This window comes from Pongo abelii, chromosome 23 (genome assembly GCF_028885655.2).
Source record: "Pongo abelii isolate AG06213 chromosome 23, NHGRI_mPonAbe1-v2.0_pri, whole genome shotgun sequence".
Classification (NCBI taxonomy): domain Eukaryota; kingdom Metazoa; phylum Chordata; class Mammalia; order Primates; family Hominidae; genus Pongo; species Pongo abelii.
This window is the reverse complement of record NC_085929.1, coordinates 45,315,571-45,342,920: the sequence shown is the minus strand read 5'-3', so window position 1 is coordinate 45,342,920 and position 27,350 is coordinate 45,315,571. Positions and strand designations below refer to the sequence as shown.

Below are 27,350 nucleotides of genomic sequence, written 5' to 3'. Positions count from 1 at the left end.
ACTGTCCCCAAAGTCTCAAGGGGCAGCTCAGGAAAAGGTGGCACCATTTGGTGCCCAAGTCACAGTGGCTCTGCTGCTCTTGGCAGCAGCCCTCTCTCTTGGCATCTCCTGTCCTTCCCTGGACTTCCTATGACAGTTTCTCCTGGGGATGCTGTGTTTCTGTCTTCACAGCTCACGTGTAGATGTACCAGGAATCCCGATGTCTCATGCATCCCCAGGACTTTAGCAGGGCCTGCCGCTGGCCTTTGCCTTCCAAGAGCCAGCCCATCTCTCTGTCCATGAGATGCTTCCTCCAAGCCCAGCTGCCTGCCCTGGGTTTTGAGGTCACGGCTTCAGTGAGCGCCAGCACACATCCACGCACACACAGCACTCGGGTTCCTGGCATACAGCACTTGTGTTTGCTTCTCTCCTCTTTCACGACTCAGGTATGGATGAAAATCCCTGGCTCCTAGAGATGGGTGAACAGGGTGGACATCATCCTAACATGTGTGGAGGGAGGGAGGTGGAGCACGTGTGCCTGGGAACACTGGAGAAAATCCCAGTGGCTGGAGAGCGTCCCCCAGGGCTGTGGCCTCCTGGGAAACATTCGGGTCTCTCCCCACCACCAGCGCTATGTGAAGTACACTCGAAACCACAGTGGTAGCCGCGGTGGTCCAGAGATCCTGGTTTGTGCCTTCCCTTCAAGTCAAAAGTGCAGGCTTGGAAGGGAGACAGAGCTGGGAATAACCACAGCCCTCCCAGCGCCCTTCCAGCCCTGGGAATCCGTATTGGTCAGGAAAGACCTCATGGAAAATTGGAGCTGGGGATAAAGTGTGGAGGATAGCAGGATTGTTTTTAAGTTTTTAATTGCAAAGTTAATTTTCAACAAAATATATATAGACATTTTTGACAGGAGAAAGTAAAACGCTCCTCCGCCACCCCCACAGCACAGCCCACTCCCATTCCTGCTGTTCCTTCTGGGCCTGGTCCACATGCCCACCAGGCACGTGGCACCGCTTGCCAACGAAAGCAGACTGCAGTGGGGGTGGGGGGGTTTCTCTGGACCTGTGATGCTCTAAGCCCCCAAGGATTCAGAGGAGAGAATTTCCATCATCCTCTGAGATCACAGGAAGATTTTGTAATGAGGGTGGTGGGGAGTGAACTCTGCTCCTTCAGAGGTGAGTTGGAGGTGGGGTTGGAGGTGGGGGTGACGGGCAGGTGGCCACAGTATAAACAGAAGTTAGGTCAAAATCCGCGCCTCCCCTCAACCCCCAACACTGGCCTCTTCTCCTCCTCTAACCGCTCCCACTCCAGCCCCATCCACAGTCTGGTCCAGTGAAACGTGCCTAAGCTCGCAGGCGGCTCCAACGCAGCCACCTGGTGACCTTGGACAGCGGCCTGACCTCTGGTGCCTCAGTTTCCTCATTTCTATTGTGAGCCTGTCCAGGGCGAGGCTCAATTGCGACCGAGCTTGTGGCGCGCCCAGCGCAGAGCCCCACCCGGAGGAAAGCTCCCTCCCGGGTAGCTGTGAACATAACCAGCTTGGGGAGGGGGCCCGAGCACGGGAGGGCTGGGGTGGGGGTCACCCAGGAGCCCCGCCGCGCGGCCCTCGGGTCGCCGCCCCCTGCGCTGTGACCGCTGCGAGATAAGGTCCCAGGCGCTGCCCTCGCTCCTCGCCGCATCCCCGGCGGCGCCCCCAACCCGGCGCCCGGCGCCCGGCATTGAACGGGTGCGGGGCTGGGCCAGGGCCAGGGCCGGCCCGGGGGAGCGAGTGGGGCGGGGCCGCCGCGCCCGCTCCCCCTCCCCGCCGCCTGCAGCCTTCCCCTCCTCCCGCCGCCCGGGCTCAGAGCGGCGGCAGCAGCGGCCGCGGCGACAGCTCCGGCTCCGGCTCCGGCTCCGGCTCCCGCGCCTGCCCCGCTCGGCCCAGCGCGCCCGGGCTCCGCGCCCCGACCCCGCCGCCGCGCCTGCCGGGGGCCTAGGGCGCCCCCGCCGCCCGCCTCACGCTGAAGTTCCTGGCCGTGCTGCTGGCCGCGGGCATGCTGGCGTTCCTCGGTGCCGTCATCTGCATCATCGCCAGCGTGCCCCTGGCGGCCAGCCCGGCGCGGGCGCTGCCCGGCGGCGCCGACAACGCCTCGGTCGCCTCGGGCGCCGCCGCGTCCCCGGGCCCGCAGCGGAGCCTGAGCGCGCTGCACGGCGCGGGCGGTTCAGCCGGGCCCCCAGCGCTGCCCGGGGCACCCGCGGCCAGCGCGCACCCGCTGCCGCCCGGGCCCCTGTTCAGCCGCTTCCTGTGCACGCCGCTGGCGGCTGCCTGCCCGTCGGGGGCCCAGCAGGGGGACGCGGCGGGCGCTGCGCCGGGCGAGCGCGAAGAGCTGCTGCTGCTGCAGAGCACGGCCGAACAGCTGCGCCAGACGGCGCTGCAGCAGGAGGCGCGCATCCGCGCCGACCAGGACACCATCCGTGAGCTCACCGGCAAGCTGGGCCGCTGCGAGAGCGGCCTGCCGCGCGGCCTCCAGGGCGCCGGGCCCCGCCGCGACACCATGGCCGACGGGCCCTGGGACTCGCCTGCGCTCATTCTGGAGCTGGAGGACGCCGTGCGCGCCCTGCGGGACCGCATCGACCGCCTGGAGGTGAGCGCCGCGCGCCGTCGGGGGAGCGGCCTGGGTGGTGTGAGGGGCCGCCCGGCCGCGGTCGCCCCGCGGTCCCCGAGCCTCTGGTCTCCCGTCTGTGTTCCGGGGACGATCGCGCCTTCCTCACTGGCGAGGCGGGGGGATTTCTATAGGGAACGCGGGCAGGCGTCTGGCACGGTGACTGAGGCACAGGGGACGCGCCAGAAAGATTCGCTCCCCACCCTTTTCCCTCTCCAGGCACCTCTCTGAGCCTCAGTTTCTGTGTCTGTAAAATAGGTATAACAGTGTCCACTTGTAGTGGAAATTGAATCAAATGTAGGTGTGTGAAAATGCTTGGCACGTACTTAGGACCTCATTAAATGTCCCTTTCATTTCCTTCTTCCGGACACCCCCAAATCAGCCCAGCTCCACGCTCACACTTTATGGCCAGGAGATGGATGCGTTGTACAAAGGACTTGGGGTCCTCCCCTCATTACACAGAGCCGGGAACAGAGTGCCCCATAAGACAAACCTGGGAGCCCCTCACCACCTCCCTACCGTAAATCTCCCACTCTGGCTCAGACTATGACCCAAACCGCAGGAGCTCAGGTGCCAGGCACCCAGCCTCACACACCTGGAAGCCCACAGCTCTTGGGTGGGGGCTGAATGGAGAACAGGACCCCACCGAGCTCCTCCTCCTCCACTCACCTTTTCCAGGCTTTCCTGACTTAGGCTTGGGGTCAGACACAAGGGGTCCAGCATGGGGGAACCCACTCTTGGCTCTCATGTGACCCTGGGCCCGTCATTTCCCCCCTGGAGTCCCATGGCCACCTTCCTCCCTGTAAGAATGAATTTGGGGCTCCCAGAAGTGCAAGGCAGACAGACTGGGCAGGACAAACATCCGGGACACATTCACTACCCCAGCCATGGACTGACTTCCAGACCACAAGGAAGGGGGTTAAGCAAAAAATCAGATCTGTGGAAGGAAGAGGGAGCAACAGGCCAAAGCCCGCGCTGCCCCCTCTGCTACCTCCACCCAGGTGGAGTGCAGCAGGCAAGTTGGAGGGAGGAGGGAGGCGGGGAGTAAATGCAGGGACCCCTTACTGCCGGGGCTGTTTAAGTTAAATCCTGGGCAAGCAGCACTGGTGATGCCCACCTGCAAGGCTGAGGATGTCGTGGTCTGACAGCCCTCCAGGACGTCTGTACTGGTGGCAGCACCCTCCCCACAGGGTGTCAGAGTGCAGCCAATCAGCCATTGCAGCCAACCCCTCACCTTACAGATGAGAAAACTCAGCTCAGAAACGTCCTAAGAGAGGTGGCAGAGGCAGGAGAAAAGCCGGGCCCATACCCACCTCTTCCCCGACTCCAGCTCTGGGGGATTTCTAGGATGAGAGAACCAAGAGCAGGAAAATAATCAGGAAAAAGCTGAAAGTATGCAATGAAGGGAAGTCTTAGTTTTCTCGCTTGTAAAATGGGGATAGTAATAGCACCTACCTCACTGGGATATTAGGAGGATTAAGTACTTTATATGAAAGGCCAAGAATAGTGCCTAGCACACCGGTATGTTCAGTCAGTTTGAGTGATGGCTATTTTTATCATTAAGCTATAATATTACTCATTTTTAAAATACAGCCAAAACTCAAAATAGGAACAAACAGGTTTTAGGCAACAGGTTTTAGTCATGTAAAAAACAGTTTTTGACTTTCATTAAATAAAATTCCTCGTGCCTGCCATAGCCCGTGCCCCCACGCCCAGATGGCACAGGTGGCTCCTCCCACGTCTGGGGCTGGCAGGCTTGGACCTGCCTTGGACCTGTGCCCCAGCACCTGCAGCACTTGGCAGGGTGGCTTCCCTTCCGGTTAGCCCGCTGAGGTTGGGGGGATCCTGGCAGCTGGAATTTGGCAAAAGGTCAGCCTTCTAGGCTGGAGGAGCCCTGGCTTCCCCTTATATACCTTCTCTTCTTTTCTGAGTGCAGCAGCCACAGACAGAGAAGGGCGGGGGCCTGCTTGGCCACCAGGTCTGCTTTCTGAGCATGGCAACAGCCACAGCTAGTTTTTTGGGGGCCTCAGGGAGGGGCTGGGGCTGGGGCTGGAGCTGAAGCCCAGCAGACACAGGGTGAGACCACTTGGCTCAGCAGAGTCCCATGCACCCGTTAGCCACTGTCCAATCTCTCCCCTCTTCTCATTCAGTATCCTCAAAGTGCCCAGACTTTCGGGGTCTCCTTTCCTTGCCAGGATACACTGAAAGCTAATGTCCCCAAGATGCAAATGAGGACTTCTCAGTCCTTATCTTGGGGGACCGCTCTCTGACACCTGACCCTGCGGATCATCCCCTCTTGCAGGTCTCCATGCCCTGGGCTTCCAGCCGCCTCTCACAGCAGCCCTCCTCCTCCCTCTGTCTGCTGCCTCTGTCTCCTTGCAGGGTCCTCCTCCTTTAAGGGGTGTGCCCGTCTTGGCCCTCACTTTCCCTGGGTGCACTCAGCCATGCCCTGAGGCTTCCCACACCCATTCCACGGAGGGGCCCCAAACCAAACTCAGTGTCCAGCCCAGGTTTCCTTTCCAAGCTCCAGACCCATCAACACATCGGCCTCCTGAGCATCTCCCTCTGGTTGTCCCATCAGCCCCCTAACCACGCTGTGTTTCAGCTTGAACCGGGTACCTCCACGTGCCCTGAGAAACCATCCTTGGCCCCTCCCTCTCCCCCTAGTTCTGATTGGCCTCATCTCTGTACACACTTGCAGCAGCCTCGTCTGGTCTCAAGACTCCAGGCACACCCTTCCCTCCATCCTCCTCCAGGCAGCCCCAAGGGTCTTCCTTAAGCCCACCACGGGGCTCTCCTAACTCCTCGGCCTGCTCCTAGGCTACCACTTTGGATCTGGCCCCCGCTCCTGACCCCTCTCTCAGTTCATTCCTGCCTCTGCCTGGATCACCCCCAGCACATTCCTGCTCCTCATCTTAGAGTCTGCTCCAAGGACACCTCCTCTCAGGAGCCCTCCCTGTTCACACTCTGTCCCCTTCCTATCCCCACCTGGGCTTCCATAGTCGTCACACTTCCCTGCTGGTCCCCCCCAGGCACATCCCTGCATCACCACCCCTCCTACAAAAGGGAAGGGAAGGTCTGATTGGCCTGTCCTCTCCCCAAAGCCTCAAGTGGGAGCCACATTTAAGGGCTTAGGGGAAAGTGTCTTCTTTTCCATTTTTATTTGTGTTGTTATTGTTGTTCATTGAAATAAATCAAAAGGTTTTGGGGAAAGCACTGCATTCGATTGCATCATTTTCTCCTTTTTTGCAATGCTCTTTCAGTCCTTATCCATATGCAGCCATTGTTTGAGAGCTGCTGTGTAATTACCATTTTAATGATGCCATAATATCCTGGGATTCATCTGCAGCTCCCCATCCATCAGTCACTTGACCGGCTCCTGTTACTGGAGATGTAGGTTGTTTCTAATTATTTTTCTTCCAGATGTTCATTGCAGGATCCATTTCATGCAGAGAGCTGTTTGTTTGTTTTTAAGTCTGTTGATTTTTTTAGGCTGAATTCCCAGGAGTGGTATTATTGGGTACTGGGTCAGAGGATATTGATTTTTTTTTTTTTTTTTTTTTTTTGAGACAGAGTCTAGCTCTGTCGCCCAGGTTGGAGTGCAGTGGCACAATCTTGGCTCATTGCAACCTCTGCCTTCTAGGTTCAAGCGATTCTCCTGCCTTAGCCTCCTGAGTAGCTCGGACTACAGGCATGTGCCACCACGCCCAGCTAATTCTTGTTTTTTAAATAGAGATGGGGTTTTACCATGTTGGCCAGGCTGGTCTCAAACTCCTGATCTCAGGTGATCCACCCGCCTCAGCCTCCCAAAGTGCTGGGATTACAGGCGTGAGCCACTGTGCCTGGCCAATACTGACTTTTTATGGCTGAGGCCAGGAACCACTTTCCAAGAGTTGGCCCATTGATGCGGCTACAGGCCATGCATGCGTGTTCCCCTGTTCCATTTTTGTGCTAATTTAATGTATCTATACAATGGAACTTCAAGATTAATTTCAACAGCATTTCTTTGGCATAAACCACATCCTTAACCCAGCCCGGCAAGCTGATTGCCTCCTCCCATCCTGGAGTGGGAATCAAATAACCATTATAGTGAACACTTACTGAGCACTTACTATGCGGCAGGCACAGTGCATTATCTTATTTAATCCTTGTAAAATCTCTATGAGGGAGGTACAAAGAAACCAAGGTTCAGAGAGGTTAAGGAACTGGCCGCAAGGCAGCAGTGGAGCCCACTGTCTGGCTGTAGAGCCGTCGTTCTTCATCACCAACTCTAGACCCATCTGGAGGGGTCAGACGTCACCCACCTTTGGGAGCATGAGAAAGACAGATGAGCTGGGCGCAGTGGCTCACACCTGTAATCCCAACAATTTGGGAGGCTGAGGTGGGCAGATCACGAGGTCAGGAGATTGAGACCATCCTGGCTAACACAGTGAAACCCCGTCTCTACTAAAAATACAAAAAATTAGCCGGGCGTGGTGGCAGGCACCTGTAGTCCCAGCTGCTCAGGAGGCTGAGGCAGGAGAACAGCGTGAACCTGGGAGGCGGAGCTTGCAGTGAGCCGAGATCGTGCCACTGCACTCCAGCCTGGGCAACAGAGCGAGACTCTGTCTCAAAAAAAAAAAAAAAATAGACAGGTGAGGGCGATGCCTGTGCTAGTCACTGTCCTGGACCATTTCTGCCTTGGAGCCCAGAGTGAGAGGGGTGGAGGCCAGTCCTCAAGGCTTGTCCTGCTGACCAGCTAGAGAGCCAGGAGACTTGCTGCAAGACCTTCACTGCTGCTGCTGCTGCTGCTGCTGATAATAAATAACACTTATTAGACACTTACTAGATACGTATTAGCTTATTCAGTCTTCAGTCCTATGATAGAGGCTGAACGCATTCCCATCTTACAGATGAGCAAATAGAAGCTCAGAGACGGTGAAGGACACAGACCCAGGCAAATCCCTGCCCCGCCCCCCACCAGCTTCGGTTTTCTCCTCCATACAATGAATGATACAGCAGGCCAGATACTCCCTAAACATGCTTCCAGCTCTAAAAAGTCTCTGAAATAGGTCAGGCGTGGTGGCTCACACCTGTAATCCCAGCACTTTGGGAGGCCGAGGCCAGCAGATCACTTGAGGTCAGGAGTTCAAGACCAGCCTGGCCAACATGGCAAAACCCTGTCTCTACTTCAAAATACAAAAATCAGCCAAGTATGGTGGCGCGTGCCTGTGGTCCCAGCTGCTTGGGAAGTTGAGGCAGAAGAGTCACTTGAACCCAGGAGGCAGAGGTTGCAGTGAGCCGAGATCATGCCACTGCACTCCAGCCTGGGCAACAGAGCGAAACTCTGTCTCAAAAAAAATAAAATAAAATAAAAAATAAAAATAAATAAGTCTCTGAAATAGAAAGGCTGGGAGGCACAGGCTTGGGTTCTTGCTTGTGACTTTAGACTAATCACTTTCCCTCTTGGTGCCTTGGTTTTCTTATCTGTAAAACAGGTGGGAGGAGGAGCTAATTCCCAGTCCCCTTAGGCTCTACATTCTGAGTTCTTGGGCAGAAGGCTTCTAAATAGGGATTGTGTGAGGTGTAGTTGTGTTTGTGGGGGTTACATGTGTGTACCGCCCTCAAGCCCCTTCCACCCACTCCCAGAACTATGTTTCTCTGGGAAATCTGCAGATAAACTGCAGCTTCGAGGATCTCTTGGTGTCTTCTCTAAATTCCATTGGTTGTCTTTGCTTTTCTCTGACTTTGCTGCCCATTCTAGAAGCTTCTGCCCAGTGGGCACTGGTTTCCCTGACCCTGCCTGTTTGGCAGTGAGGAGGGCTTGGGAGAAGGGAATGGCTGGGGGCTGTGGAATGTGGAGAGAGGGCTTCTGCTATTGGGCTTTGGTTGGAGGATGTGGACCCACAGTGTCCTCCCTCCCCCACAGTGCCCCCTCCAGCCCTGAGAAAGCTGCAGTGTGGAACATGTTCCTGGTACAGACTCCAGGGCCAGATCACTTGGGTGCAAATTCCAGCTCTGTCACTTGAGAATTCTGTGACCTCAGGCAAGGTGCTTAACTTTCTCAGCCTCAGTTTCCTGTCTGAAATGGAGATTTGAAAGCCTGTGGGTGCCGGGCGCGGTGGCTCACGCCTGTAATCCCAGCACTTTGGGAAGCTGAGGCGGGCAGATCACGAGGTCAGGAGATCAAGACCATCCTGGCTAACACGGTGAAACCCTGTCTCTACTAAAAATACAAAAAATTAGCCGGGCGTGGTGGTGGGCGCCTATAGTCCCAGCTACTCAGGGGGCTGAGGCAGGAGAATCGCTTGAACCCGGGAGGCTGAGGTTGCAGTGAGCCGAGATTGCACCACTGCACTCCAGCCTGGGGAACACAGCAAGACTCCGTCTCAAAAAATAAATAAATAAAATAAAAAAGCCTGTGTGGCTTATTTTGAGGTTTATCTTACATTCAAGATACGTAAGAAGTCACAGGTCTCGCTTAAACAGACACAAATCATAAGTGGACAGCTCGATGAAAATTTATGGATGGATACCCCTGTGAAAGCGCCAGCCAGATCAGGAATTGGAACACTTCCAGCACCCCCAGAAGGCTCCCTGGTGCCCCCAAAGACAGTAGCCTTCCAAAGGCAGCGGCTATTCTGGCTCCTGTCACCGTAGTCAGTTTTGCCTGTGTTTGGACTTCGTACAAATGGACGCAGACAGCTGTGCACCCTTGCGTCTGGTGATTTTTCATTCAGTGTCACGTCTGTGGCATCCAGGCTTGTTGTGTGTACCCACGGAGGATTGCCGTTTTCATTGCCATGTGGTGTTCCGTTGTGCCGACGAGCCTTAATTCATTTACCCGTTCTTCTGTGGATGGATCGGTGGGTTGTTTCTGATTTACAAATAAGGCTGCTGTAAACATTCTTGGGATATCTGTTGGCGGCTGTCAGCCCTCGTTTCTCCCTGGATCGAGCCACAGGAGTGGGTTGCAAGAGGGGTGTATATTTAGCATCGGAAGGTACAGCCAAACATTTCCCCACAGTAGCTGAGAGAGTTTACAAGCCCGCCTGCATGTAAACCTCGCCAAACTCGGTATGGTCATTTTAAAAACATTCCCGTTTCGGTGGGCGTGTAGTGCACTCACTGTGGTTTTAATTTGTATTGCTCTGATGATTCATGATGTTGAGCACCTTTTCTTATGTTTATTGGCCATTTTGTATATCTTTGCCTGTAGGAGGTGGAATGAACTCAGAGGTCGGTGCTCCTCACAGAGTGAAGAATGTGGGGTGCCGGGGCCGGGGGGGGAGTCTCTCCAGGACAGTCTTGGGCACATCATTCCCATGGAACTCTGGGGACAGGGATAGAAGCAACCAACCCAAGGTGGGAGCACTTATGTGCTTCCACAGCCCTTGTTTCACTCCAGGGGAAGCTGAGGCTCAGAGAGGCTGAGGGACCTGCCCACAGCCACAGAGGCTGAGTCAAGACCAAGCCAGGATTTCTCACTGAAGTGGGCTAGAGGTGGGGGACCTCCATCTGCTGAGGATTTTTGGGGCCCGGAAGGTGTGTGGGCAGGCAGGACCTCAGCAGAACTCCCAGCTGGGCTTCTGGAAGCAGCAGCCTGACAGGAGGGACTTTTGAAGGGAGGAGTAAGGGGCCTGGGGCCAGAGGGGTCTTTAGACACGGTCTGGGGTCTCAGACCCGGGAGGTACACGGCCAACCCCATCCCTGCTCCTTCTTCCTCATCCTCCTCCCCATTCGTCTTCTTTCCTTCAGCTCCAAAGTGGCACTAGGAGACCAGGATGATCAAAACCACCCTGTCCTTTGCCCACCACTCACCTGTTCCCCGCCTGGGCGGGAGGAGGTGGAGCCACCTGCTGGGCCTGTCCCTGGAGAGGAAGGCGGGGTGGCAGCATGGGGTTTCTCTGAGAAGGCTTCCTGACCCCAAACTTCCACCTTGGCAAGACCTGGTGGCCTGGCCATCCCAGAACGGCCTCTGCCTCACCGCCAGCTGGGAGCACCGCCACCTGCAGAACTATGGGGCCATATCTGCCTTTGGGGCCACAGCACCTGGCACTTGGCAAGAGGCAGCAGGGGTGAGCTCACCCTCTGCACCAGGCCTGTCAAGGGCCTTACAATTGAATCCCACAAGAGCTATGGGACTATTACTATCTCTGTTTTACAGGTGAGGAAACTGAGGCTCAGAAAGGTTCAGAAGCTTGTCCAGCTCACTCAGCTGGCATTTCCACCCAGGCAGTCTGGCTCCAGGGCCTGCACCATGACACACTATGCTCTCTTGCCTCTCAATAATAGCGAAGAATAATAGTAATGTGACAACCATGTACTGCCTCTTATGGTTGACCACACTTCATATCTGTTCTTTCATTTTATCATTATTTATATCCCCAAAGGTAGGTACTATTATTACACCCGTTTTACAGATAAGGTAACTGAGGGCCGGAGGAGTTAAGCAGCTTGCCCAAGGCCACAGATCTAATAAGCAAGGAGCTGAAAATGACGCTGGCCTGTCTAACATGAGAGTTCGTGTCTGCAACTACGATGCCATGTTGCTGCGGCACACATGAATGGATGGATGGATGGATGGATGGATGGATGATGGATGGATGGATGGATGAGTGCTCTGCAGCCCTGCCAGAGAAGCTCTCAGGGCTCTCTTCTCTCTCTATAGAGCATCTCAGTTCAGGCATCAGGGATGCTGCCATCTGGAGGGTGAGCAGGCAATGGGCAGAGGAGGGGTGGGGGCGGGAAGAATGTTCTTGGAGAAGGAACAGCATGTGTGGAGGCCTTAGGGTGAGAAGGAGTTTGGGGCAGTTGAGCAGCAGAGGACTTTCAGTGGGCATGGCCTATGTCCTGTCGAGGTGAGGGCTGAAGCCAGGAGGACAGGGACTTTATTGGCAGGGAGAGGGGGCTGTGGAAGGATTTTAAGCAGGAGAGCAACATGGCTGGATTTGCCTCTGGCCGCTGTGTGGAGGGTGGGAGTGGAAGCTGTGGCACAGTCCAGCAGACAGTAGCCAGGACTAGGGAGAAGGCTAGGAGCTGAGTGAAGCTCTGGGCGAGACGCAGGGTTAGATTCAACCATTAGAGACACCACTTTATGAAGCTCTGGGTAAGATGCAGGGTTAGATTCAACCATTAGAGATGCCACTTTAGGATTGTTTTCTTGTTTTTAAAAGAAAATCATTGTCAAGTGTTTCAGATGGGCAAAAAGGCATAAATACTACTACCCAGGCCCCTGCCCAGGCTCAAGAACCAAACATTTCCAATCAGCTGATCCCCATCACAAGGTCAGGAGATCGAGACCATCCTGGCTAACACAGTGAAACCCCGCCTCTACTAAAAATACAAAAAATTAGCCGGGCGAGGTGGCGGGCACCTGTAGTCCCAGCTACTCAGCAGGCTGAGGCAGGAGAATGGCGTGAACCCCGGGGGGCGGAGCCTGCAGTGAGCAGAGATCGTGCCACTGCACTCCAGCCTGGGCAACAGCGAGACTCCGTCTCAAAAAAAAAAAAAAAAAAAAAGAAACTCCATCGCAAAAAAAAAAAAAAAAAATTGTTAGTCACGACGTTAATAGTAGACACGCCTGTGATGCTTCCTATGCCTGTCGCACACTAAGCGCTTTCTATCTATGAACTCAGTCAATCCTCACCACAATGCTATGAGATTTACTATTTTACCCTTTGGGGCCAGTGGGGAAACTGAGGCATGGCACCGTTACATAACAAGGCCACTCAGCTGGTGGAGCCCAAGTGTGAGCCCCAGCAGGACTCAGAACTCAGGGGATGGTTGGATGGGGGAGGTGAGGGGCCATGGTCCACACTGCTCCCCCTGAAGGCTGCTCACTTTCCACCTGGTCCTGGTGCCCCTGCAATCTGTCCCTGGTGAGGGAGGTGGGGTGGCAGGATGGGGTTTCTCTGAGAAGGCTTTCTGACCCCAAACTCCCACCGTGGCAAAACCTGGTGGTCTGGCCATCCCAGAACAGCCTCTGCCTCACCGCCAGCTGGGAGTATCACTACCTGGGTGATCCTGGCCAGGGGCAGCGGTGCAGAGGGTGGGACCCTGACCCTCAGCAGACCCAGACCAGCAGTGTAGGCCTGAGGAATGAGCACAGTCTGTGGGCTGTGCAGAGGATGGGACTGGCCCTGGAGTCCTGCACCTGCCTTCTGCTCCCTGCAGCAAGGGAATAGACCCCGGGTGGGACTAAGGTGGTGGGGCTTCCCTGCATCCTCCCAGCCTCAGCCACCCTACGCTGGCAGGACCCTCCTATCAGTCTCCCTTTGTGAAGCTGCCCTGCGCCATAGTCTCACACAACCTTCTGGACCTTCTAGACTTCCCGTGGCCATTAGTACCTCTCCTGCTTGCCTTCAAGTTAGGCAGGGCAACCAGCACTGTGCCCACTTGGCAGATCAACCAACAGACCCAGACCATCAGTGTGAGCCTGAGGAATGAGCACAGATTTCAGGATCAGGAAGGCCAGGCTGGAGTGCTGGCTCTGCAGTGTCACAGGTATGTGACCTTAGACAGGCACTGAGCCTCAGTTCCCTCATCTCTAAGTGGGCCTCCCTACTTCCCCAGGCTGTTGAGAGCGGCCTAGAACTGTTTGCACAGAGCTTCCCTAGTGCGGGACCTGGCATGCAGTGAGTGCTCGATGGAGACAGCTGCTGCCGTTAGCATTCTGATTGAGTGCTAATGAGCCCAGCACATTATGGCTGAGCTGGGCCTAGAACAAGGGGCTCTGGCTCTAGGCCCAGCACACTTACACCAAACCCCACCCCGGACTCCCAGCGGGACAGGCCATGGGTTCCCAGCCTCCACCTTCCTGCCCCAGCAGGAGCTGAGTGGGGGTGCCTGCGTCATCATTCCCCCCATCATCTTAGGTGAGGGGCCCAGTTGGCATCAGGCCGGGAGCCCACGCGGCACAGCCTGCGCCCACAGCAGATGGGAAGTGGGGGTGCGGGAGTCGTGTTCTTCTGATTCAGACACTGGGACGGGGAGGGACTCACACACGATCCGGCGAGCCCACCTCCTCCATGGCCTTCCTGGCCGCTGCAGAGCCGGTGGCTCTGACAAAAGAACAGCTTGAGCGCACACCCCCTCAGCCCGCACGTTTTCTCCTCCAAACAGCGTCTGTTTAAATAGCCTCGACTCCCTGTTCTTGCTGGCAGGTCTTCCTCCCTCTGTTCTTCCTGGCAAGTCTTCCTCCCTCTCTGCCTTTGCTGGAGAGAGGAGATGCTGGCTCCAGGGGTATCGGCTTGGCCCAGCCCCATTGCTATAGACAATTCAAAACGACTCCTGCCTCGGTTTCCCATCTGTGATATGGGGATACGAAGAGTGCCAGCCTCAGCGAGCGGCTGCGAGGATTCATGAGTAAACACATGCCAAGTGTCTATGATGGGCCTGGTGCACAGCCTCACTCCCGCATGCCCCTCTGGCCTCAAGCTTGGCACAGAGCAGGTGGGGAACTGAGGACAGAACACTGCCTGGGCCCGGGGAGACCCTGCCCCAGCCCTTCCAGCCCTGAGATGAAATGCACCCCTTGAGCTGATTGCCTCAGTCCAAGGCTTCCTGGAAGTCCAGCCATCTCAAATGCAGTGGGTGGCTGAACCTGTCACCCTGTGGGCCATCCAGTGTCACTTGAAGGCTCTGGAGGTAATGAGCGCCCCATCAGCTAATGTAGTCAAGCCCCACAGTTGGCATTATGCTTGTATAGTCCATGAGGGCCTGTCACTTGTCCTCCCATCCTTCCATCTGTCCTGGGAATGGACAAGAGGAAGCCTGTTTCACCCCCCACACACTTTTTTTTTGTCTCGCTCTGTTGCTCAGGCTGGAGTGCAGTGGTATGATCATGACTCACCGCAGCCTCAACCATCCGGGCTTAAGCAATCCTCCTGCCTCAGCCACCCAAGTGGCTGGGGCTACAGGCATGCACCACCATGCCTGGCTAATCTTTGTATTTCTTGTAGAGATGGGGTTTCGCCATGTTGCCCAGGCTGGTCTCGAACTCCAGGGCTCAAGCGCCCGTCTTGGCCTCCCAAAGTGCTGGGATTACACACATGAGCCACCATGCCCAGCCTGTTCCCATTTTAGAGGAAGGGAAACCAAGGCTTTGTGGTTAGTCTGCACCAGAGCCAGGGTTTATAGGCACCTTGACAGAAGGAGCCCTCGGGAAAGCAAAGATGAATGTAAGCGGGGAGTGCACCGTAAGCCTCCTACGCCCATCCCATGCCCGCCTTCACGTGGCCTCCGCCCCAGCCTCATGTGCCCAAGTAGGCATCTGCGTGGCTGGGCGGCCATGACCTCTTACACAAGAGGTGAGGGGGGGTGCATAATGATGGCCAGAGTCCCCCCTCTCTCGCTGCTTTCATGGGTCCCTTTCCAGAGCCAGCCTGGATGACCTCAGTGACTTGTGTCTGTTGCCCCATCTTACAGCCTGGAATGGAGAGGTTGATCCTCAGCCCCTCCCACTGCCAGCAGAAGAGGGGGGTTGCTGAGTGTGAGTGGCACCAGACCCCCTGCCCTGTGAAGCAACCTCACCTTTCCCATGGAAGCCAAGGGACAGGTGGGACAGAGAGGGAATAGGGCTTCTGGAGAGGCTGCCTGGCAGATGCCAAGAGAGGCTGCGTGGCGAGTGATGCAGTGGGGGCGGGTGAGCCAGACTGCTAGGCTCAGATCTCAGCTCTGCTCCTGCTTCTGGTGTGATCTTGGTTAACTCACCCTGGTTTTCCTGCCCCTGAAATGGGGACACTGGCATGTTAAGTGGATTCAGAGAGAGAATGTTTGCAAGGTGTCTGCTAAGGCTCAGCCGGCAGCAAGAGCGTCCCATTCGGTCTTCCCACCTACCCCACACACCCAAAACCATGCCCCCGGCACCCACTGTGGGCCAGGCTCTGGGCACTTCCCTTACACGCCATCATTTAATGCTGACCAGCCCTGGAGGCTGAGCAGTCCATGTCCCTGTCTTATAGAAGGGGAAAAATGATCCCGGAGTGTCAGCCCACCTGCCCCTACTCTCACGGGGCAGTGGCAGAGCCGAGGGCTGGTTCCTGCAACTCCTCAAAATGAGGTCACATTGCTGTCCACACTGGCATTTCCAAGTCTCGGGCACTGAGCATGGCAGTGGTCCTTTGCCCCCAGCACTCTGACACAGGGGACGCACTTCTCCCCTTGTCCCATAGCTAGAAAACAGGCTCAGAGAAGTTAAGGAGAAGTGCACAGCTCAAAAGGAACACGTGGCCCTCAGTCACAGCAGCCGCCAGCAGTGTCCAGTGTCACCCAGCAAATGACTGACAAGGCCATTGGCTGGGCCAGTGAGGCTGGGCAAGGGATTCTGTACTTGTCCCAAGCTGCAAGGCCATCCTCTCGCAGCTTAGGAAACTGAGGAAAGGTGGGGTTCTTGGTTTTCTGTTTTACCTCCAGCCACAACTTCAGCATCTGGGGCAGTGCCCAGCACAATGGGGGTGCCCTATGAATGTTTGCTCAGTGACTGAATCACAGAATGCAATGAGTTCGTGTCTGGGGCCTAAGCCTGGGAGCAAGGAACTGACTGAGCAAAAACTTCCCAGGCCCCTGGGAGTTCGCAAGCATCAGGCCTGGTAGCGGGGACCATGGAGGAGGGGAAACCAGGAGGATGGTGGAGGATGGTGAAGGTTTAATTTAGCTCCTAGCAGCTCATTGAATTATTCATCTCCTACTGACATTTCTGTGACATGCCTGCCACAGACTGTCCCCTCAAAGAGTCTGGACCTGTGGCCTCACCTGCCTTCCTTCACCCCAGAGGGGCCTTCTTCCAGCAGGAGAGGGGGAAAGAAACCCTCCCAGCTCCTTCCCCAGTTCTGCTGCCCTTGGGGTCTTAAGACAGGCATGTGGTGGGGAACTCTAAACACTCAGACCTCATCCTGGGCTGGATGGGGGATGTCAGAGCCTAACCTGGAACACTCTGCCCTAGACAGCAATTGCAATAAGCAGGCTCTGTTTATTGATACTTAATCCTTAGTCCTCCCCACAACTCTCCAAATAGGTGCAGCTCTCTTTTGAGTAAACAAGTTCAGAGAAGTCAAGATATTTTCTCAGAGTCACATAGCAGATTGGTTACCAAGCTGGTTTTGAACCCTGGGCTGTCTGACTCCAAAGTATGTGATTTTAACCACCTGCCACCCTGGTATGGTCCAGCCACCGGGGCCCTGCTCCAGAAGTCCCTGTTTCACGCCCTGGGTGGGCCCAGTGGCCATACAGAGCCTTTTGCCAAGGACCATTCTAGAGAAGCTTGCTGAGTGAGGGAATGAAGACTAAGATGGTCTGCCCCTTTACCAGCCCATCAGTGTCTAGCCTTGCTGCTACGAAGGATTAGGGTGGGGCGCTCAGCCCCAACTGCACCCTGAAACCACCTGGGGGTCCTTCACAGCACTCATGGCCAGGACCCACACCCCCACCACGGGCTGAGCTGTCCTTGAGGGCCGGGGCCAGCTCTGCCTGCTGCTCACCATCACGCGCCAGCACCAGGAACAGAGCCTGTCAGGGACCCAGGATGCATCTGTTGCCTGCTGTTGGCCATTGTCATTCCCATTTTGCATATTGGGGAAGCTGAGGCTCCCCTGGGGTCACTGAGCAGGGGCGGAAGGCATCTGAGTGTTCCAAGCCTTTCCTTCCTCCCCTCAGTTGATTTCTGTTTCTCTCCCCTGTGAACAGCAGGAGCTTCCAGCCCGTGTGAACCTCTCAGCTACCCCAGCCCCAGTCTCTGCTGTGCCCACCGGCCTGCACTCCAAGATGGACCAGCTGGAGGGGCAGCTGCTGGCCCAGGTGCTGGCACTGGAGAAGGAGCGTGCGGCCCTCAGCCACAGCAGCCGCCGGCAGAGGCAGGAAGTGGAAAAGGAGTTGGACGTCCTGCAGGGTCGTGTGGCTGAGCTAGAGCACGGTGGGTCCTGGGTCCTGAAGAGGGCCACTCAAAAAATATATCCATGCTCCCCAGAGGCTAACATGGACAGACGGGAGGGTGGGGAGGAGGCTGTGGAACACACAGTGGAGAGAATCATTGGGAGATATTGTTATCATTATCAACATTATTAACAGGTCTGATTTTCTGGCACTTACTGTGTCCTGGGAGTGGGCTAAGTACTTGATACATCAGCTGATTTAATCTTCACAGTTTTCACAGATGAGAAAATCGAAGCTCAGAGAAGTCAAGTGACATGCTCAAGGTCACACAGACAAAAGTGGTGGGTCTAGACCTCAAACAAGGTCTGACTCCACAGTCATACATTTAACCACCCACAAAATAGCATTTTCAATGAATTGGTCAGGATTTTGTTTAACACCTGTGCCTGGCACTGCCAAGGGGTCAGAGGAACATAATGGGCAAGGTACAGGTATAAGCATAAGGAGACCTGGCTCCTGGTTGCATATCTGTCTCTGGCTTGCTCTGTGACCTCAGAAGTTCACTTCCTTCCCCAGGCCTCAGTTTTCCTCATCTGAGAAATAGGGGTTTAGGACTCATGAGCTCTCAAAGACCTTTCAGCTTTGAATTCTTGTGAAGACCACCCTTAAGAGGCATACAGACGAGTTGGGGAGAACAGGGGAAATGGTAAGCAGTTAGCTGGGACCAGCTTACATGGGGAACAGGGGTTCAGGAGAAGAAAATCCAGGTCCAGGCATGGTGGCTCATGCCTGTTATCCCAACACTTTGGGAGGTTGAGGTGGGCGGATCACCTGAGGTCAGGAGTTCAAGGCCAGCCTGGCCATCATGGCAAAACCCCATTTCTACTAAAAATGCAAAAATTAGCTGGGTGTGGTGGTGCATGCCTGTAACCCCAGCTACTTGGGAGGCTGGGGCAGGAGAATTGCTTGAGCCTGGGAGGTGGAGGTCGCAGTGAGCTGAGATTGCACCACTGCGCTCCAGCCTGGGCAACAGAGGGAAACTCTGTCTCAGAAAAAAAAAAAAAGAAAGAAAAGAAAAGAAAGAAAATCCAAGCTGCTTCCTGGAGGAGGCAGGCCTCAAGCTAGTTCTTGAAAACAGAGGTGGGGAGCAAATTTCAGAATGGAGGGGCCATTGCAGGGGCACAGCTGCAGGGGAGGGACAGGGTCTGGTGGTTCAAGGCCAGCATCCTGGCTGGAGCACAGGGACAGGAGAAGCAACCTCCAGCCCTCCTCAGCCCTGCCTCTGGCCCGTCTACCCCGGGTCTTCCAAGGGGTCAGGAACAAGTTTAATTTGTTGAAGCTCACGTGGCTGGGAAGTGGGGGAGGCGAGATTTGGTCTCAGGACATCTGAGGTCCAGAGCCCCTGCACTTTAATCACACCCCTCAACACAGAGGTGGAGCAGAGAGGGCCCTGAAGGCACTGGGCATGCAGCAGGTGCCTGGGAGCTGTTAGCCTTCTTTCTGAAGTATGTCCTGTCCACCCCACCCTTTTCGGTGTCCACCGACCTCCACCATGTCTGCCTTGCCCACCCTCAGGGTCCTCAGCCTACAGTCCTCCAGATGCCTTCAAGATCAGCATCCCCATCCGTAACAACTACATGTACGCCCGCGTGCGGAAGGTGCTGCCCGAGCTCTACGCATTCACCGCCTGCATGTGGTTGCGGTCCAGGTCCAGCGGCACTGGCCAGGGCACCCCCTTCTCCTACTCGGTGCCCGGGCAGGCCAACGAGATTGTACTGCTAGAGGCGGGCCATGAGCCCATGGAGCTGCTGATCAACGACAAGGTGGGCAGGGCTGGCGGGGAGGGCTGGCTGGGGGACGGCCACCCTTCCAGAAGCGCCCACTCCACACTGGGCTCTTTCATTCTCCTGCTCTGCATATTCAGCACACATTAAATACCTACTGTGTGCCAGGCTGGGCTCTGGGAATATAAAGACAAGCCAGACATGGGGCTGCCGGAAGAGAGGCTGTGTATAATAGAGGCTCTAAGTGTTGTTCCACTTTACAGGGGAGGCAAGTGAAGCTCTTGGAGATCCAGTGACTTCCCCAGTGACCCAGCTATGGGACAGGGCTCAGGTGTCTGCCCCCAGGGCTCTGCTCATCCTCCTGGACTTAAAGAGAAGGGAGGTGGCCCGGGTGCAGTGGCTCACGCCTGTAATCCCAGCACTTTAGGAGGCCGAGGCGGGCAGATCACGAGGTCAGGAGATTGAGACCATCCTGGCTAACACAGTGAAACCCCATCTCTACTAAAAATACAAAAAAATTAGCCGGGCATGGTGGTGGGCGCCTGTGGTCCCAGCTACTCGGGAGGCTGAGGCAGGAGAATGGCCAGAACCCGGGAGGTAGAGCTTGCAGTGAGCCAAGATCGTGCCACTGCACTCCAGCCTGGGCGACAGAGCGAGACTCCGTGTCAAAAAAAAAAAAAAAACAGAGAGAGAGAGAAGGGAGGTGCACAGACCTACCTGGGGATGGAGGGAGGAAGGGAGTGCTTGTGGCCTCCTCGTTCCTTCTACTTCCCTGGAGCCAGCCCCTCGGGCCCTCCCCACTATGGAGAATAGAAAGGTTTTGTGCTCAGGCTCTGGGGCCCAAATGCTGGTTTGAGTCTTGGTTCTGCATCTTCACCACTGTGTGACCTCAGACTAGTCTTCTACCTGCCCTGTGCCTCAGTTTCCTTATCTCTAAAGCAGGAATGAGAAGAACTCTTGCCTCTTAGGGTTGTAGTGAGAAGTGGCTTAAATGCATGTAGAGGGCTTTGAGCAGAGCCTGGCGTTTAGCAGACATCAATAACTGTGAGCTGTTTGTATTATACTGGTCACTGTGCTAATAAGCAGTTTACTCACATTATTACCCTTGACCTTCCCAACAGCACTGGGAAGTAGGTACCCTCATTATCCCCATTTTGCAGATGGAGAAACTGAGGCTCAAAGAGGGGAAATAATACACCCTGGCCACACAGCTGCTGTGATGTGATGTGATTCAGGGTCTTGGGCTCCAGAAACTACCTTTTAACCCCTCCCCTGTTCTGCCCTTGGGCCACCCATCTTCCTCATGCCCAGGCCTCCCTCCCTGATGCCCCTCCTTCAGCCTGGCTGGTAGGCAGGACAAGGACAAGGCAGGGAGAATGATGTGGCAGGAGCACAGTGATTGAGGGGAGAGGAAGGGGAGCATCTCAGCACTATCATCCACTCCTAAAGCTCCTCCCCCGCCTGCCACATTGCTTTGGGCCTTGCAGGCATGGTGGTCTATTGAGACCCCCCTGGAAATGCAGATACCACATATCGTACCCACCTGTGACCAGCCCACAACACATAAAGCCACTAGGAGTGATTGACACCCATCAGAACCCAGCTTAGCAGAAGGTGCATTTCATGGCATTCTGGAGGGGGAGGAGGAGGAGGAAGGAGATGAATCCAGGGACCAGTGACTTTCCCTTGTGGCCCGATAAACCCTATGACCACCGGGATGGCTGGACTACATCTAGATCCTGCTGCTTTGTACCCTTCATCACCCCCTGGCTGCCATCCTTGGCCTGGCCCAAGTTCAGCACTCAGTTCTCATTAGAAGAAATTCAGCACCCTGGACAGGGCATTGGGCAGCCCTGTTCTGGGACGCTCTAGAGTCCTTTTGAGAGCCAGTCTAACAGACTGCTCACTGTTCCCTTTTTATTCCAGCCTCTAAGCCTTTACTTCTACCGTGCCCACCACTTGATTTGCCTAGCAATGGAATGGTGGATCCATTGTCCTTCCAGACGGGTTTTGACGTGGCTTCTGTTCTCATATCCCCTCTACCTCTGGGCCTCACAGCCTCTGTACCTCCCATATGCCCTCCGTTATTTTGTCTTATAGCATTGCCCCGAAGTCCTTCCCTTCCTGCAGACTCAGCTCATTTAAGGCGAGGACCAGCTCCACATCCCCAGCGTCCACAACAAGGCCAGGCACCACATAGGCCTCAGAGAATGTTACATTAAATTGTGATCTCAGGCTGGGTAAGGTGGCTCATGCCTGTAATGCCAGTACTCTGAGAGGCTGAGGCGGGTGGATCATCTGAGGTCAGGAGTTCAAGACCAGACTGGCCAACATGGTGAAATCCCGCCGTTTCTACTAAAAATACAAAAAAAAAAAAAAAAAAAATTAGCTGGGCGTGGTGGTGCACGCCTGTAATCCCAGCTACTTGGGAGGCTGAGGGAGGAGAATTGCTTGAACCAGGAGATGGAGGTTGTGGTGAGCTGAGATCAGACCACTGCACTCTATCCTGGGCAACAGAGTGAAGTTCCATCTCAAAAAAAAAAAAAATGTGATCTCAGGAAACTTACCAGACGAGGAAGCCCTTTGGGAGCACCAAATCCACAGACAGCAAGCACCTTTCATCTTACAGGCCAGCTCTAACCCATCAGCAGTGGCTTTCCAGAGCACTGTGCTGAGGGATCCGAGCTAAATTGAGGCTCGTGATTGATTGGCTATGTCTGCCCTGGGTGGAGGAAGAGGCAGCAGCTGTAGATTTGCCATCCCTTGTCTGACCTCACTTTACAGATAAGGAAACTGAGGCCCAGGGAGGAAGGAGCAGCCTCCCCATATCACACAGGGGTTGGTGGCAGAGCCAGGGCCAGATGCTGGAGCCTGGCCTCTGAGTCCAAGGCTCAATCCCTGCCAGTACTTCTTGAGCCTCAGCTGTGTGCTGAGTGCTGTGTGAGGTGTTCAGGGGAAGTTGGGATTATGAGACATCCCTCTCTCCCCAAGTGACCTTAATAGGCCTGTTGGAGAGTGAGTGAACTACCTTGTGACAACTGAAAACCAAAACCAGAGAGTCCCTTGTGATCTGGTTTGGTCTTTGAGGAAAGAGGAGAGAAGAGTCAGGGAAAGACACTAGGCAGGAGGATGGAGAGGGTCAGGCCTGGGGTCGGGCCCTGGAAGGATGGACATGGGTCTCCCCAGCCCCACCCCACTGCCTCAGCCATGGGCCTTGGGCCTTGGGGCACCTCTGACCTGGGGTTGGGGGACCTGTGTCCAGGTGGCCCAGCTGCCTCTGAGCCTGAAGGACAATGGCTGGCACCACATCTGCATCGCCTGGACCACAAGGGATGGCCTATGGTCTGCCTACCAGGACGGGGAGCTGCAGGGCTCCGGTGAGAACCTGGCTGCCTGGCACCCCATCAAGCCTCACGGAATCCTTATCTTGGGCCAGGAGCAGGTAAGGCTCAGGCTGGTATTGGGGCTGGACCTCCTCATTGTGCAGATGGGCAGAATGAGGGCCAGAGAGATCAGAGACCTGCCCAAGGAACTAGAATCTTGAAGGTGGGGCTAGCGCCTTGGGGGCGGGGCTTCAGTGGGGTTGAAGGTGGAGCTTCCTCGGGGACAAGAGCCTGAGTGAGCCAGCCTGCCTGTCTTTTCTGCTCCCTCACTCCATGTCTCTCCTTTCTCTACTGCTGTCTTGGCCCAGGATACCCTGGGCGGCCGGTTTGATGCCACCCAGGCCTTTGTCGGTGACATTGCCCAGTTTAACCTGTGGGACCACGCCCTGACACCAGCCCAGGTCCTGGGCATTGCCAACTGCACCGCGCCACTGCTGGGCAATGTCCTTCCCTGGGAAGACAAGTTGGTGGAGGCCTTTGGGGGTGCAACGAAGACTGCCTTCGATGTCTGCAAGGGGAGGGCCAAGGCATGAGGGGCCACCTCATCCAGGGCCCCTCCCTTGCCTGCCACTTTGGGGACTTGAGGGGGGTCATATTCCCTCCTCAGCCTGCCCACGCACTGGCCTTCCCTCCTGCCCCACTCCTGGCTGTGCCTCCCGTTTCCCCTCACCTGTACCCACACCTCCAGAATGCCCTGCCCTGTGAGTGTGTCCCCTGTCCCCACCCGAGTGGGGAGGAGAGTCTCAAGTGAACAGTGGGAGCCTGCCCACCTGGCACTGCACTGGAGTGTCTCTTACCCCACCCCTCCCTGCCCATCAATTGCATCTGATTTCACTAATTCTGGCAGCACCCCCAGTAGGGTAGGGTTGTGTATGAGGGGGGACCCCACTATCTCAGTGGTGGGGGTGGCCGCCCGCCCCCTTGTCCCCCATGCAAGAGGCCCAGTGTCTTCCCCTTCAGGGCCACAACAGGCTGTAGAAGGGGATGACGAGGACATCAGAGGTTAGACTTACCCTCCTCTCTCTTTCCACCAGCTGCCAGTCAAGGGCAGTGGGATCTCGATGGAGCCTCCCCCACCCCGCCCATGCCTCCCTCTTCCTCCTCTTTCCTCCTCTCTTTGTGTGTAGCGGTTTGAATGTTGGTTCCGTGCCTGGCCCAGCCCCATCTCAGTCTCCAGGACATTCCTTTCCCAGCTCCAGCCTGGAGGGAAGGGGACAAAGACCCCAGCAGGCCAAAGGGCTGCAGTCACCCCTTGTGCTCACCCATAGTGATGGCCAGTGGTATAGTCATCCCTCTCCCTCCATGCCAAGGACAGGACCTGGGCCACTTCAGCTTGGACTGGGAGCAGCCCTAAGGTAGAGGCCTCATGGCCCAGGAGACCCCACCTCTGGTAGAGCCACATTACCTACCCTGTGCATGGTCCTGGGGCAGCAAGGAAGAAGCTGAGAGGGTGGGGAGAAGCATGAAGCAGTGGGCAGAGCACTGGGTGAGAGGGAGGAGACCTTGGTTCCTAGCCAGCCCTGCTAATGTGCTGTGTGGCCTTCTGTAAGTCCCTGCCCTCTCTGGGCCTGGCCTTTCTCATTCGTGAGCTGAGGCCCTCGCTTTGGTCATTTGCTGTCCAGATTGGGTGTGAGCTTCTCTGTGATTCCAGGTGGACATGTGGGGAAAGCCCTGGTGACCCTGGGCTTAGCAGGGGTAGATCCCAGGACTCGGCAGTGGATGGGATGAAGCCAGTCATGGGTTAGGGTCAGCAGAGACTGAGTCCAGGGCAAGGTTCAAGGCAGACTAACCTCATTCATGGATTGTAAAAAACCAGCTCCCTCTGGATCACCCCAGCCTGGCACCCTTGCCTCTCTGAGAGTGTCTCAAAGGGCTGATGGCTTCCTGGTCCCCTTGAGTCATCACCAGCTTCCCCAAGAGAGTGTCAGAATCTTAAGAGCTGACAGGCCGGGCACGGTGGCTCATGCCTGTAATCCCAGCACTTTGGGAGGCTGAGACAGGCAGATCACTTGAGGTCAGGAGTTCGAGGTCAGCCTGGCCAACATGGTGAAACCCCATCTCCACTAAAAATACAAAACTTAGCCACTTAGGTGGTGCATGCCTGTAGTCCCAGCTACTCGGGAGGCTGAGGCAGAAGAATCTCTTGAACTGAGGAGGTGGAGGCTGCAGTGAGCCGAGATCACGCCATTGCACTCCAGCCTGGGCAACAGAGCAAGACTCCGTCTCAAAAAATAATAATAATAATAATCTTAGAGATGAGAAAAGCCACCCCATCTGGCACCACATCTGCATCTTGCTTGTGAGAAATGGGGAGTTCAGGGAGGACATGTGACCTGCACAGGATCACAGAGCATGATGGGGCAGAGCCAGGACTAGAGCTCAGAGCATCTGACTCCCTCTTCAGTGTTCTTCCCCTTCCATGTTGCCTGCCCCTGAAGGCCTTTGAGTTCAGTCTACACCTAAGCAGGTAGACATCTGAGAGGTCAGATGCTTTCCAACATGACACCTGAACATCTTCCTTTATGCAACACCCAAACATCTTGGCGTCCCCACCCCAGGAAGTGCGGGGAAGAAGTTATCCCTGGGCACTTCAGCAGAATAGAGAGCTGAGGCATCCCTCCCCTGCTAGTCACCTACCAGGTGTCTGAGCAGCTGCATGCTCCCTGGCTCAAGTGGGCACTGTACCTTTTGCCTGCCTTTTTGTTCCCTATCTCCACTCCCTGAGGCCACTTAGCCTGAGACATGATGCAAGAGCTGCAGGCCGGGGGGCTCAGTGCCATGGAAGGTCCTCCAAGACACATTGCCTCCGGCGCCCAGATCCTTCTTTCCATTTTGAGACCATAAATAGATTGCCCAGCCCCTCCAGTACAATCCCACTGGAAGAAAAGGCGATGGGGGCTTTCAGCCAGACCTGCTGAGACCTAGGTTGCCACGGTAACAGCCAATGACATTAACCCAAGTGCTGGGTCAAGTGTCTCATCATAATGGCACTGTTGCTGGGGTGACGGCAGAATTGAGAACTTCGATTTCAGTGACGCCAAGCTTGATGTGTTTCTGTTATTGTTTTGAAGAAGGTAGCTCTTGTGGAGGACCTGGGGGAAGGATGGGGTCTTAGGAAGGAGGTGACAGCACTTGTGTGGTCACTTGAGCCCACACACACGCACAACCCCAAGTCCTTTATGCTTTGTCACAGTGAAGATGAGACCTCTGACGTCCAAGCCTTGTTCCCGTGCCGCATCACCCACTCAGCCTTCCAAAAGGAACAGGAACAAATTTCCCCAGCACCACTGTTTGGGCCCGCTCTTCCTATCTTCTGCTGCCCCTGAGCACATGCAAGCAGACAGGGAAAGAGGAGTCAGACATGGCCCAATCACATCCTGAGCTGCTCCTGGCTGATAACCACGATAGACCCCGTGTTTGTCCTGCCGTCCGGCACTGCAGTGAGTGTGGCACAAGCACCGTCCTGTTGATCTCACAACACAGTTCTAAGTTAGGACGTTCTTGGCTCCGTTAGACAGGTGAGAAAACTGGGGCACAGAGAGGTGATGTCATCTGCCTGGTGTCAATCAGCTAGCGAGTGATGGAGCCCGGATTTCAAACCAAAGGGGGTTATGTCCAGGGGCCAAGTTCCCACTCATCTGTGTAGAGTGCCATCTGGGCACCATTGCTCCAGATGTGTTCCGACCCCTTTCCCCAGCCCACACGGCTTGAAGTGAAGGAACAGAGGCAGGGTGTGGGCCAGCCCCAGGGCCAGGGTCCCCTTGGTGAAGCCGTACCAGGGGGCTCAGCTGCTTCAGAGAATGTGTCCCTCTCACCATGGGCCAGAGCTTCAGCCCTTCTCTAGCTCAGCTAGAGTTCACAGGAGAGCCAAAAAAGAAAAGGAAGCTGAGCATCTCCCGAGTCCTGGGCAGGGAAGGGGAGGGAAATTGCTGCTCCTCCAACTCTTGCTTGGGGCCAAGCCCTGCACCAGTTGCTTCCCAGCTGTTATCTGCCAGATCTTCCCATCTTGTGGCATGTGGTGCCCCCACCAACATCCCAAGGGGACCGATCCCCTTGCCACCACTTTGCATCACCTGGGACCACAGATTTGGGCAGGAAGGGCTCTGAGAGGAGGCCAAAGCCCTCATCTTACAGATGAGGAAGCTGAAGCCCGGGGAGGGGAGCAACCCTGAAGGCCACCCAGCGGGACACGGGAGACTTAAGCCCAGCCTTCTGACCGCATTCAGCCCTCTCTAGGACGCAGCAGCCTCTCCCCAGCACTGAGTCCCCCCTCCTTTGTGTGTCCCAGCACGCTTGGTCTGAGTAAACTTGGAAAGGGGCTCTCTCCCAGAGAAGGGATTACTCTCTTCACCCCTTTATTCCAGCTGCCTGCCACCCCAGACCCCCACCTCCCATCCTGACCCCCAACCCCTGGGTGGGGAAGGGGCTCACATGGGCCCAGGCTAAGTGTGAGTGAGCATGTCAAGTTGTCTGACACTGTGACATTAGTGCACCCTACTGACAACCCCTCCCCAGCCTTGCCCCTTTCTCCTCTCCCTGTTTTGTACATAAATTGACATGAGCTGCAACATGTGTGCGTGTGTGTGTGTGTGTGTGTGTGTGTGTGTGATCTGTGTCATGGTTTTGTTACCTTTTTGTTTTTGTAAACTTGAATGTTCAAAATAAACATGCTGTTTACTCTGAGGCTCTTCTTTGCAGGGATGGGGCTG

At 55.7% G+C, this 27,350-nt stretch overlaps 1 protein-coding gene and 1 long non-coding RNA gene across 2 annotated transcripts in view; one reads left to right on the top strand and one right to left on the bottom strand.

Annotated features, from left to right (window-relative positions):
* The first annotated feature begins 1,824 nt into the window (after positions 1 to 1,824).
* On the top strand, positions 1,825 to 27,324 carry NPTXR (neuronal pentraxin receptor). The gene is made up of 5 exons (XM_024239757.3): positions 1,825 to 2,606; positions 17,289 to 17,514; positions 19,050 to 19,297; positions 22,521 to 22,700; positions 22,950 to 27,324. Exons 1-5 carry the CDS (start codon positions 2,016 to 2,018, stop codon positions 23,172 to 23,174), a joined length of 1,470 nt encoding a protein of 489 aa, XP_024095525.1. The 5' UTR covers positions 1,825 to 2,015; the 3' UTR covers positions 23,175 to 27,324.
* LOC134761209 (uncharacterized) overlaps positions 25,297 to 27,350 on the bottom strand; it is a 27,152-nt gene continuing 25,098 nt past the window's right edge. The window contains exon 2 of the long non-coding RNA XR_010139532.1: positions 25,297 to 25,963. This is a non-coding gene — a long non-coding RNA (uncharacterized LOC134761209). The remainder of the gene's footprint in view (positions 25,964 to 27,350) is intronic.

Coding starts and splice junctions, on each gene's coding strand:
- NPTXR (XM_024239757.3), top strand. CDS start 2,016: ATGCTGGCGTTCCTCGGTGCCGTCATCTGCATCATCGCCAGCGTGCCC. Junction 2,607..17,288: donor ACCGCATCGACCGCCTGGAG/GTGAGCGCCGCG, acceptor CCCTGTGAACAG/CAGGAGCTTCCAGCCCGTGT. Junction 22,701..22,949: donor TTATCTTGGGCCAGGAGCAG/GTAAGGCTCAGG, acceptor GTCTTGGCCCAG/GATACCCTGGGCGGCCGGTT.